This window comes from Delphinus delphis, chromosome 19 (genome assembly GCF_949987515.2).
Source record: "Delphinus delphis chromosome 19, mDelDel1.2, whole genome shotgun sequence".
In the NCBI taxonomy this organism is placed as follows: Eukaryota; Metazoa; Chordata; class Mammalia; order Artiodactyla; family Delphinidae; genus Delphinus; species Delphinus delphis.
The window spans coordinates 8,990,726-9,003,125 of NC_082701.1; the positions used below are offsets into that span (position 1 = coordinate 8,990,726).

Genomic DNA, 12,400 nt, shown 5'->3' on the forward strand with positions numbered 1-12,400 from the left:
ACACATGCCCCTGGCCACCCACCCACTCAGCCACCCACTCCACCCTGGTCTTCTGAAGGAGGTAATGTCCACGGGGAAGAGACGAGGGCTGTGTTGGAATTTGGAGGAAGGAAGACTGGAGGGAAGGGCTGCTCAGAATGGCCCTGAGAGCTGGTGTGGAGGGCTGGGGACCAGCTGCGGGCTGGGGGAGGAAATTGTGGGGGGGATCCCTGTAATCCTGGGCTCCTGGGGCTGTGAGGTGAGGTGGGGAGGGGGGTGGGAGAGACACTGTGGGTCGCTGAGGGCGCGCCGTGGGCCTGGCTGGGAAGGAGCTGGGGCATGTTCCTGCCCCGCGGGCCCCTTCCCGCTCTGGTCCTTATAACCGGGAGCAGCTGGTTCTCGTTTGCAGCACGGCTGCAGGAACCGTGGGGATAGTGGCTTCTCAGGCAGTGTCCCCACCGCCTTGGAGGGAGCAGATCCTGGCGGAGATGGTGGGTGGACGGGTGGAAATGCTGGGCTGTGGGGTGGGAGTTGGGTGGTCAGTGTGCTGCGTGGGCCCAGGTCCGGCTGGGGCAAGTGGTATAGGATGGAGGCAGAAGCAGCCGGTGTGAGGACTAAGAAAGGCAGCGGTGTGAACTTCGCCCAGGATCTCCATTATTCCACCAGAAAGGAGTAAGAACCCTGGGCCTGGGAGTTAGACGCATCTTCCGGCTCTGCTACTCACCCCACGCCACTGGGCACTTGGCTTAAGCACCTGGGCCTCAGTTTTCCCATCTGTATCAGGGGATTATAGCATCCTTTACACCATGGGGTTAGGGTGGGGGGGTAAATGTGGTTATGCACAGTAATCCCAATGCCTTGCCTGTGTTAAAAGTTCCAGCGTTGGCTGTCCTCGCTGTTACTGATATGGTGGTGACATTCCCATTGAGATTCTTTTCTTTTTCTCTCGTGAATTTTTGTATTTATTTATTTATACTTATTTGGCTGCGCCGGGTCTCAGTTGCGGCACGCGGGATCTTTTCAGTTGCGGCATGCATGCGAAATCTGGTTCCCTGACCAGAGATCGAACCCGGGCCCCCTGCATGGGGAGCGCAGAGTCTTAACCACTGGACCACCAGGGAAGTCCCCCCATCGAGATTCTGATTGGTTATGGTTGTGGCTGTTATTACTGGGGACATCTCTCCACCGCTGCTGCTGGTGGTGGTGTTTGCTGCTGGTGTCTGTGTTGGGCGGAGGTGAGGAGGGAAAGAAATCAAAGGCCCCTCCCTTGAGCCAGAACATCCTTATAGAAAATGTAGCTGGTGGGACCATGGCCACGGCAGGACAGAGAGGACAGAGGGCATCCTCCAAGCTCCGGCCTTTTCTCTCTCTCCCAGAACACGTGGCTGCGGGTGCCTCAGTCCCTTCGGACAGTGGGGCTGTCCTCTCTTCTTCCTGAGAGGTGAAGGGCGCAAGAGTCTTCCCGGGGGCCCCTTGCTGTAGCGTCCCCGCCAGCTGCCCTCTGGTGTTCCCCGTTAACGGGATGTTCCCCGTGAGCGGGATGTTGCCAGGGGCTCCCGAGCCGTCTACTTACCACGTTCTCCTCGCTTTCTCTTTCAGCCTTGAAAAGATCTTTTGAGGTCGAGGAGGTCGAGACGCCCAACTCCACCCCAACCCGGAGGGTCCAGACTCCCCTGCTCCGGGCCTCTGTGGCCAGCTCCACGCAGAAGTTCCAAGACCTGGGTGTGAAGAACTCAGAGCCCGCGGCCCGCCATGTAGACTCCCTCAGCCAGCGATCCCCCAAGGCTGCCCTGCGGAGGGTCGAGCTCTCGGGCCCCAAGGCCGAGCCTGTGTCTCGGCGCACCGAGATCTCCATCGACATCTCGTCCAAGCAGGTAGAGAACACCGGCACCGCCGGGCCGTCCCGGTTCGGGCTCAAGCGGGCCGAGGCACTGGGCCACAAGACGCCAGAGCCCACCCCTCGGAGGACGGAGATCACCATAGTCAAGCCCCAGGAGTCAGCCCACCGGAGGATGGAGACCCCCACCTCCAAGATCCCTGAGGTGCCCGCCATCCCCACCGCCGACGCAGCCCCCAAGAGGGTCGAGATCCAGGTGCCCAAGCCAGCCGAGGGGCCCGCCTCCCCCATCCCACCCCAGACCCTGGAGAATTCGGAACCCACCCCGATGTCTCAGCTGCAGAGCAGGCTGGAGCCCAAGCCCCAGCCGCCCATGGCCGAGGCCCCACCCAAGAGCCAGGAGGGTGAGTAGCAGGTGACGGTCATCCGTGCTGCAGTGATTTGGGGGGTGGGGAGCTGGCTTTGCCCTGGAGTCTTGGAGGAAGAAGCTGAATATTGAGGAGGGGGGCGCGTATACTTCCGAAGGCTCAGGGGAGGGGACTGGCAGCTCTTTCTGTCCACGGGGGATGGACCGAGATGCAGCAAGTTGGATTTGAGTGAGACTTGGCAAAGAATCTCTGGGTTGTGGAGGGCCCCTGTTAATTGGTCCACAGGGCCGTGGTGTAACCTCTGCCATGAGCCCAGGACTTGGGGGCAGGAGCCGGGGCAGGCTCGTGTCGGGGCTGGATGGGTTTGAGACGCTAGGACAGGCTGTCACATTCTTGGTGGCTGGCGGTCACTGGGCCGTGGGGAGGCAGGCTCCTGCTCAGGAGGGGACTGTGACTGCCCTGCTGGTACCCCCGGGGCAGGGAGTGAGGAGGGGTTTTCTGCACAGGAGGGTCTTCCTCTTCTTCCTTCCCAGGTAGGGAGGGTCGTGGCCAGATGCAAAGGGAGCATGAGAACGCCTCATCTCTGCATGCTAATATTTTCAGGGCTGCCTGGAGGGGGTCCCAGGCCAGGGAGCCCCGTGATTCCTATTCACAGCTCCGTTCGGGGGTGTTCTGCTTGGCTACCATCCTCGGAGGGTCCAGACCCGGACTTGTGCTCACGGCGAGCTCACAGGGGAGGCGGTGCCAGTCCCGTGGGATACTGTTACTGCCCCCGCAGGGAGGGTCTTGGCCCCATGGGCTGTGTTAAGGTGCCGGCTGGCTTGTAAGCCCAGTGGAAGCTGGGTCCAGTTCTGATCCCGGGACTCGGAGCTCAGTAAATGTTCAGTAAGTGTCCTTTGGGTTGAACAGGCAGAACATTCTGGGATTTTGATATACCTTTTAAAAATGATTTTTAATGGTGGTAAAGTACACATAACAACACTGACTGGTGTAGCCATTTTTAAGTGCACAAGGCATGGGCGTTAAAAACATGATGTTGCCGTGCAGCTGTCACCGTGATCCATCTCCACGACTTTTTCATCTTCACCACCTGGAACTCTGTCCCCATAGCGCACTAACTCCCCTCCCCCCATCCCCCGGCACCCACCATCCTACTTTTTGTCTCTATACATTTAACTACCCTGGGTACCTCATGTAGGTGGAATCCTAGATATTTGTCCTTGTGTGTCTGGTTTGTTTCTCTTTGCACATCTTCAGGGTTCATCCATGTTGTGGCAGGTGTCAGGATTTCCTTCCTTTCTAAGGCTCAGTAATATTCCATTATGTGTGGAGCTCACTTTGCTTATCCATCCATTGTTGATGGGTACCTGGGGTCCTCCTGCTGCTTGGCTCTTGTCAGTGAAGCTGCTGTGAACGTTGGGTGTGCGCGTATCTCGACTCCTTGCTTTGAATTCTTTCAGGTTTTCCTTTTTGAATGAGAGTTTTCCTGTGGTCCGTGGACTTGGGGGCTTGGGATGGGGTGGGGTGGGGGTGGTGGTGGAGCAGCTGCGTTCTGCCCAAGTGCACATCTGACCGAGCAGGTCTGGTGGGCCGAGGGGCTGACTGAATTTCCTGTGACGCTGGGCCACGCTGTGGGCAGCAGGGCCAAGAGGTCCCTTCCAGCCCTGGTGTGTGAATCTGCATCTCCCCAGACGTGACCCTGCAGAGCCACGCCACCCCCCAGGTGCGCTGGTGCCAATGTCAGGACGCATGGCTGGTGTTTGGGGAGCGGCCAGGAGGCTGTTTCCTCACGATCTTCTGCTGGTCCAGGGCCTTTGCTGCCAGATACGGCCCCGTCACAGGGGTGAGGTGTTCGCGCTCAGCTGAGTCAGACAGCATGTGGCTGGGGAGACGGTCATCACCGACCAGATCTTGATGACAGTTGGCACTGCATGCCCGAGGAGGTGGTCCTGCTCTGGGGGACAGGCAGGGGGTGTCTGCTCAGGGTGGCACCGCCCTGGGTTGTCAGGGCGGGCGGGGCGGGGCGCAGCCTCCGGCACGTCTAAGAACACCTTCCTCCAGCGGCAGCCGCTGGTCAGGTCGGACCGTGGGGACTGGTCAGGTCAGCTCTGCCTCGGGAGCGGGATGTGAACAGCGGCCGTGGAACCAAGTGGGCGGGGCTGTGGGAGAGCCCCCGGGAGCCCGGGCCTCAGCAGCTGAGTTTTGGAGAGGGTGGGATTTAACCAGGGAAAGACGGGAGGGAAGAGCATTCCCAGCTGAGGCCGCAGTCCAGAGGTGTTGGGGAGCCTGGTTTTGGGCCTGTGCGGTTTTTCCAGGGAAAAGCATTTCAGTGTCTGAGCTGGGCGCCAGCACCGTGGACCCGCAGCCCCTCTGTGCAGATGGAAGTCCAGCTCTTCGTGGAGAGGTCCATGGGCCAGGGGGGAGGGGTGTGCTGCCTTCCCACCCCTGGAGCACGAACTGGGGGTCGGCGTATGTGGCAGTCATGGGTGTGCACATGTGTGAACTCACAAGTGTGCTGAGCCCGCCTCCTGTAGGTCCTATTGGTTGGATGGGGAGGGGGCTCTCTGAGACCAGGGCTCACAGGTTGAGAACCTTTGGGTGCATTTGAACCAGGCGGGGGCGTTGGACAGATACTGCAAAGAGGAAGGATGCTCGGGTTTGGAGGAGGTGGGGGCTTGGATGACTCTGGGAGGATTCTCTTCATTTAAAACAGAAGTCACTGGGGGTGAGCCTGGAAGTAATGCGGGGTGAGAAGGAGGCTGAGGGGCAGGGAGTAAGGCCCTCTGTGGGCTGGGAAATTCGGCCTTCACCTGCTCGCTTGCACGTCCGGTCCTGAGGTCCTGGGCAAGTCCAGGGTCTTCCCGATGGAGGGGTGTTCCCTGCATCTATTGCAGTGGCTTCTGCAGGGCCCCGGGTCTTAGCTCCCCCCCACCAGCCCCTGTTCTGAGGCTCCATCCGCTTCTCCCTCCCTCCCCCTCCTCTGGTCTCGGCCTATCCAGCCCCTCCAGGCACAGATCCGGTTGTCCCTCGGCCTCATTTCCTGTCCATCTTTCCTGCAGACCTGACACTCCCATCCCCTTCCGCCCTTCCATGGCGGGGCTGGGTTGGGAGCTCCCAGGAGCCCCCCAGCCTGCAGGGCCTGCTCTGACTGCCCTCCATGGGCTCACTATCCCTTACCCCTGAGGGCCAGCTGGCGCTGCGGGGTCAAAGGATCAGGGAGGTAGGGAGCTCTGTGCCCTCTGATCAGACTCAGCCCTTTGCCTCTACCTCCAGGAAGCCCTCCAGACTGTGACCGTGGGCACAGGACAGGGTGTCCTGGGACCTCAGCTAGGTTGTTCCTAGATTGACCTCCCTAAAGCACAGCACTGATGAAATCCATGCTCACTATGAGCTTTCACTGCTCACCCGCCCGGGCCCCCGCCCTCCACAGTAGATTCACCCTCTTGTCCAGCTCATACCTCCCTGCTCCCCAGCCCCTCCTGCTCTGGTCCTTTCGTGGTCTCCCACTGGCCACCTTTCCTCACAGCGGTTCTGCACTGATCTCCTGATCCCCAGCCCCGCTCCTCTTCACATCACTGCTTTTCAAACTCCTATGCATCCTTCAAACTCCTGCTCAAATGGCACCTCTCCCACTAACTGGAAGTAGCCTCACTTCCTCTGATTCCCGTGCCTTTTTGCATCTTTCTCATGTATAATATCGTGTGTTTGTCTTGGAATGTAAATTGTTTGTGTATGAACCTTCTTTCCTCTGCTAGATGTTTTTTTTTTTTTTTTTAATGCAAAAACAGTTTTTCACAGTACTGTTTCTTTAAAATTTGGAAAATACAGACATTAGAAAGAAACTATAATTCACCTGTAAGCCAGCAATACCCACTCTTAACGTTTGCTATGTCTTCTTCAGAATTCCTTCCATGCCCTGAACTGGATTCTAGGTTACTTGAGGCTGGGGCTGTTGTCTTTTTTTTTCGTTTTGAAGGAGGAGTGACATGGGGATGGCTTTGTGGTGGCTCTTGTAGGCAGATGCAGGGGCTGCAGGGACCCCATGGGACTCTGCAAGGATCAAGCAGATACTTTTCTGGTCAACCAAGACCCCACAGGTCTGATCTGCTCACTCTGGCGTTCTGGGATCCTGGTTTCCGAGGCCCCTGGACCTGGCAGCCTCCAGCCCTGCTCCTCTCTCAGGCTCTTGCCTCCCCTTCCAGGTCCCCCTGCCCCCATCTGGGTGGCTCTGGGTGGGGCTGGGCTGCAGGACCCAGAACCATGTCTGTGTGGCAGGCTCGTCACTCTCCCTCCCCCCGGGAGCCACCCCCCCTGGTTCCACCGGCCAAGTTTCCCGGAGGCTGCCTTATAAGGCGGGCGCTGGCCGCTCACTCGTGGGTCTGGTTCTTTGCCGTCTCTGAATGCTCACTGGAGGCCGTGGGGGAGGCTGGGGTGACCGGGCCATGTGGCGAGTGGGGTGTCCCCGGACTGGCGCCCAGCTGAGTTCTTGGGTGTGTCCTGGCTCCACCCCACTGGCCGACTGGTTCTGAGCCATCACTTCGCGGCCCCCCCAACCTGCCCCCCACTCCCCAGCCTCAGTTTCTTGATCTGTCAAACGAGTGAGGCGTTGGGCTTGCTGGCCCGAGGCAACAATGGTGGTAGGGGGTCTGAGCTGTCCAGGTACAGCTGCACCTACCCAGCCCCCAATAACCAAGACAGGTATCCAGTCCACGGTGGTGCCTGGAGTCCCTGGTGATGTGGGCGTGACATTGGGGTGGGGCAGACGCAGCGAATGTCTTCCTCCGGTTTCCCTACGGCTAAAAACATCTAGAAATATCTTTGGTCGTGGGTAGAGCCTTGAGGAAGGTGGACGTCAGGCCCCCTACGCCTCTGGTGGTGAGCGTGGCTTTTTGGCAGACGAGGTGAGCCTGCCGTCTTCCGGGTGTACCTGGGTGCCGGCTGCACAAGGCCTGTGTTAGGGGCTGGGGCAGAACAGGGAAGATGTCACTTCCACGGGGAATCATGGGAGGCTACAAGCACAGGGACATGGGGACAGAGGAGGCTGGGCAGAGAAGGCTTTGGGGGACGTGAGATCTGAGCTGAGTCTGAAGGGTGGGAAGGGGTCAGCCAGTGAAGTGGGGGGACCGTGACGTGCCCCAGAAGTGTGTGTGGGGATCAGAGAGCGTGAAGAGGGGGGAGAAGGGGACCGCCATCTGCTTAGGGAGGAAGGGCCAGCTCTGCAAAGGCTCCCTAGACACCCCCCGTGTTCGCAGGACGACTCACTAACCAGGGTCCGCGCTGGGCCTTTCCCTGGCCTGTGAACTCCCCGGTGCCGGGGTCTGCACCTTGTCCACCCTTTCATCCCAGCACCTGGCCTATGGCCGGAGATTCATACACGTTGAGGGTCTCGTTTGTGTCTGGCCAAGCAGAGCCGTGAACTTGAATCTCTCTGTGCCTTTGGGCCCTTAGCCCGGAGAGTTTTCTTCTGTGTGGGGCTGCGTGTTTCTATGCTGGTGGGAAAAGGCTGTACCTCCTGCAGGGATGCTCCCACCTGGCTGCCTTGCCCGACAGACCCCTCTGCTCTGGGCTCCTCCCCGTTCCGTCGTGACCCCAGAGGGCATCCAGGCACCCTTTCACCTTTGGGGATTGGGTCCCTTTCTCCTTCCGCCTTTTAAGAACAGACGCTCTCCTCTGAGTTGACCCTGAGGCCCGTGCACACCTCGGTCTGAAGCAGGAAGTCCCCATGCATGGGGGGACAGGAGGATGTGGTGGAGGGGTGGCCAGGCCCAGGTGTGTCTCCTTCAAGGTGGGGCAGAGTAGGGGGCAGGGAGGACAGAGCGTGGCTCCAGGGCCTGGGAGAAAGCACTCACCGCCCCTGCTGGCCCTCCAGCTGTCTGCCAAGCCCAGCCCAGTGGTGAGGAGGGAGGAATGCGGGCCCATCCAGGGAATGCAGCCGAGCAGCTGCGGAATGCCTTACATAGAGCTGGGCACAGCTGCGGGAGCGGGCCGGGCCGGGCAGGGAGGCCGACGCTGCAGGCGGGTCCCCGCGCTGCCTCCCTGCAGCTTGGGGGCTGCAGCCCTGACCAGGGACGGAGCCCGGGCCCCAGACACGTGGTGCTGGGTGAGGCCTCCTGGGTGCCTGACCTGGGAAGCCGAGCAGCTGCCTGGAGAGGGGCTGTGTCTGCAGCCGCAGCCTCTCCGCCCAGGACAGCTGCTGGCAGCCAGGGTCGGCACAATGGGGCTGCTGTCCGGGGGACACGCCTGCGCGGACAGCCACGCTCTGTGGACAGAGGGCACATTCAGCACCGGAGGAGCGGCTCGGACCCCCGCCTGGCGCCCCGAAGTGTGGGTGGCCCTGCCCAGACCCTGGGTTCCAGCAGGCAGCCTGAAGGATGATGCCACGTGGTTCCCACTGGCCTGATGTGGCTAAATGTGGATCTGGGGCCGCATGTCTGAGAGCTGTGGGCGGTGAGGAGGGGACCCTTCTCGGGTCCAGGCATGACTTCCTTTCCACGTTTTATCCACTTTGGCTTTCCCTGGCCTGGGCCTTTCTGTGGGTGTCACAGACGCCCCCCTGGAATCCCAGGGGCTCCCAGAGTTACCAGTTGTAGCGAATGAGCAAAGGCAGCTCGTGGCCAGGACTGAGCGTCCAGTTCTCTGAGCAGGGAGGCCTCCTGTCCCCTTTCCCATGCTGTCACCGGGCACACCGCTGTGGAACCCCAGGGCTCTAGGGAACCTGGTTTGGAAATCCCTGGTCTGTCCAATGCAGTTCAGAGACCCCATCGCTGGTCCCAGCAAGGAATTGGGAAGTGGAAGTGGCCTTGGAGGTCACCTCTTCCATCTCCCTCCTTCTAAAATATAACACACAGAGGGTACAGCTCAGAAGCACAGAATGTTCCAGCAGGAAGCCACTCGGGAGGCCTTGCCCACTTGTTCGTGGGGGAAATGGCCCTCAGACTGCCCTGGCCTGATGACCTATGCTCTCTGAGTCCTTCTTCTCATCATTGCAATGGACCTCATTCCTCCTGCACAGCGTTGTTAGAACGAAAGTGCTAACGTGTGAGGACCGCCAGGGCAGGCCCAGCGCCCGGGAGGTTTTGTTAAACAGGCTCATAAGTGAAAACCAAATGCAGCCTTATTTAACGAACGGGCTCAGCTTGGCCATTGCACGGTGCCTCTCCCTCCCCGCGCTTGTAGTCTGTATCCCTGACTCCCTCGGCCCCGTCTGCCCCATTGCCTTTTTCTCTTCTAATTCTCAAAGGCAGTGCGTGACCATTGGTAGAAGAGAAAAAATCCAGGTCACATGAAATGTGAAAAGGAAATCTGTCTCTCCTGATCTCCCAGCCTTTCCCCAGGATAGCCCATGCGGGTGGTAGGGCGCGCTGTGTGTCCTTCTGGAGTCGGCGTGTGTGTGTTTTCCCCATTTAATGACACTGTGGATGTAGATCGCGCACATTCCTCGCAACAGCTGCGTCCTCGGCGCTGACATGGTCCTGCCATTCTTGTCCGGCTTCCTCTGTGATAAACGAGGCTTCCATGAACATCCTCTGGCTTATGTATGTGCATATGTTGGATAAACCTTTAGGAGTGGAATTTCTGCGCCAGAGGATGTGTGCGTTTAAGATTTTGACCCATGTTGCCAAATTGGCTTCTAAAACAGCTACATCAGTTTCTGGTCGCGACAGAGAGAGGTACTGTGTCCCTTGCCCTGGGCGGAGAGGTAGAAAGCTATCTGATGGGTGTTTTAGTTTGTGCATCTCTTATTAAGGTGCGGGGGTGGGGGTGGGGGTGGGTATCTTTTCCTCTGTTTACAGGCCAAGGGCCCTAGGTTCCCTGGGAACTTCTCATTCCTGTCCTAGGTTCCTTTTTTCCCCAGTTGGGCCGTTAATCATTTTCTTGATTTTGTTTGTTTGTTTGTTTAAGAGTTCTTGGTACACCTTTGTCGTAGCTGTTACAAGTGCTTTTTCCCAGTTGTTAACTTTTCATTGTGTGTCTAGTGTGTTTTTTTTTTTTTTTTTTAGTGTGTTCTTTTAAACAGAGATTTTTAACCCTTAGGTTGTCACGTTTATTCTTTTTCTTTTCTCTTGTGGAGGTTTATGTCCTGCTTAGAGGCCGCCTGCATTCCAAAATCATAGCAAAAGAATTCACTCAGGTTTTCTTCTGGTACTTTTATGGTTTCATTTTTATGTACTGAAATCATTAATCCATTGGAATTTACTTGGGTTTAAACAGCGAGGTAGAGACGCACAGCTCCTGCATGGCTACGCACGCGTGAGCCTGGTCTACAGCGTGTTGGGCGTGTGTGCGTTGCTATTTTTATCAATTTTGGTGTCAGTGTCGTGCTGGCTTAGCGAAAATAATTTGGATGCGTTTCTTTACCCCCCTCTGTGTTCTGGAACATTTTTAAGCGGCTACACGATCATCTCTGTTAAAACGTTTGAAGAATTCACTAGTGAAACCATCTGAGCTGGATATTTTTGTGGGAGCCTCATCCTTTAAAAAGTTTTTTCCATAGGTTTGTTTGAGTTTAGCGTTTGTTTCTTCCTATTTTATACCTTTTTTTTCCTAGAACATCATCCTGTAAGCTATTTAAAATCCCTCAGATCATTCAGAGGTAGTGGTGTGTAGAGGGGGTGGTGAGGGGCCAGCCCCCCATGATTGCCACCATCAATCTGTGCACCTGAGTCTCTGCCCTGGGCCTGGCACTGTTTTCAGAGGAGAATATGCGTCGGTGGCCAGGACACAGCCCATGTCCTGGGAACGCTCCCTCCGAAACGTGTGCAGTGCAGTGTGACAAGTGTTCTGAGAGGGACGAGTCCAGAAGGCTTGGCACCCCGAGGAGGGAGCCCCCCCAACCCTGCCAGCAGAGACCTCTTGGAGGTGGGGGGTGGGGGGTAGGGCCCCTTGGTCTTGAAGGGGGCAGAGTGGTCCAGGCAGGTGAAGGGCTGTTGGCTTTCTGGAATCCTGAGTTGGATGTTGCCCAGAGAGTGGCTTTCAAACTTATTTTGGACTGCAGCCCCCAGTAAGAAGTACGTTTTGCACCACAAACCAGGACACACGTACGTGTAGATGTGTGTGTGTGTGGTGTGTATACAGATGAAACAGTATTTCCACGGAGTACTTCTTGCCTTTATCGCGTGCCCGCTACACCTTCATACTCGCTGCGTGTGCTGCTTCGGATGGGGGAGCTTTTCTTATTTTCTAAAAACAGCTCTATCGAGATACAGTTCACGTAATACCATTTAGTTCTTCCATTTAAAGTGTACAATCCAATGGTTTTTAGTTATTTATGGGTTGTGAAACTGTCGCCACATCCAATTTTAGACCGTTTTCATCACCTCAGAAAGAATCTCTGTCCCCATTAACTGTCACCTCCTGTCCCCCACCCCCGTTTCTCCCAGCCCTAAACAATGACCGTAGATTTGCCTGTTGTGAACCTTCCTTAGAGATGGGATCGTACAGTGTGTGGTCTTTCGTGACTGGCTTCCTTCCCTTTGCATCGTGTTGCAAGGTTCCTGCGTGTTGTAGCCGGGATCAGGGCTGCATCCCTTTTCCTAGCTGAGTAATATTCCATTTGTGGACTGAGCACATGTTTATCCATTCATCAGCTGAGGGACATTTGGGTTGTTTCTACCTTCTTCTTCTAGTTCTTCTAGTATGAATGTATTCTTTTTAAATGTGAAAAAATAATGCTGGTTATGACCTGCTAACTAGTCTTCAGGACCCATTAAAGCGTCAGGACCCACAGTCTGGGACACACTGGCCTAGGCGGTGGGCTGAAGGCGGGCCGGGCCAGAGGTGGGCTGGATGCTGTGTTACGGCCCGATCCACCAGAGGTGTTTCACCAGGGCCTGATCAGATTTCCTAGAGATGATCATGCCTGGAGCGTTTGTTTATTCAGGAAGGGTTGAGCATTGACATGTACCAGGCACTGTTCGAGGCGCTGAGGAGTTCATCCGTGCTGAACGTACAGAGAAAAATCCTGTCCTCCTGGGGCTTATGTGCTGATGGGAAGAGGCAGAGGGTAAACCAAGCAAACAGTAAAACGTAAAGCCCGTTAGCCGTGGCGAGGGCCAAAGAGGAAAGTGAAGCAGGCGAGGCAGCTTGGGAGGTTGTGACCCTAACCAGGGTGGTCCTTGGTTCAAGGTCGAGCTTGGGTGTGGACCCCTGGAGGTTGGTGGGTGAAAGCAAGAAGAACACGCCCGAGATTAGGGCAAGTGAGGCACTCCTCGGGGGC

The 12,400-nt window shown here is 57.1% G+C and overlaps 1 protein-coding gene across 2 annotated transcripts in view; it reads left to right on the top strand.

The window, feature by feature from the left end:
- SEPTIN9 (septin 9) overlaps positions 1 to 12,400 on the top strand; it is a 164,815-nt gene that overhangs the window by 83,565 nt on the left and 68,850 nt on the right. For both annotated transcript variants that reach the window (XM_059997169.1, XM_059997170.1), the window contains one exon: positions 1,579 to 2,220. In XM_059997169.1, the coding sequence (XP_059853152.1) occupies positions 1,579 to 2,220 (642 nt within the window). The remainder of the gene's footprint in view (positions 1 to 1,578; positions 2,221 to 12,400) is intronic.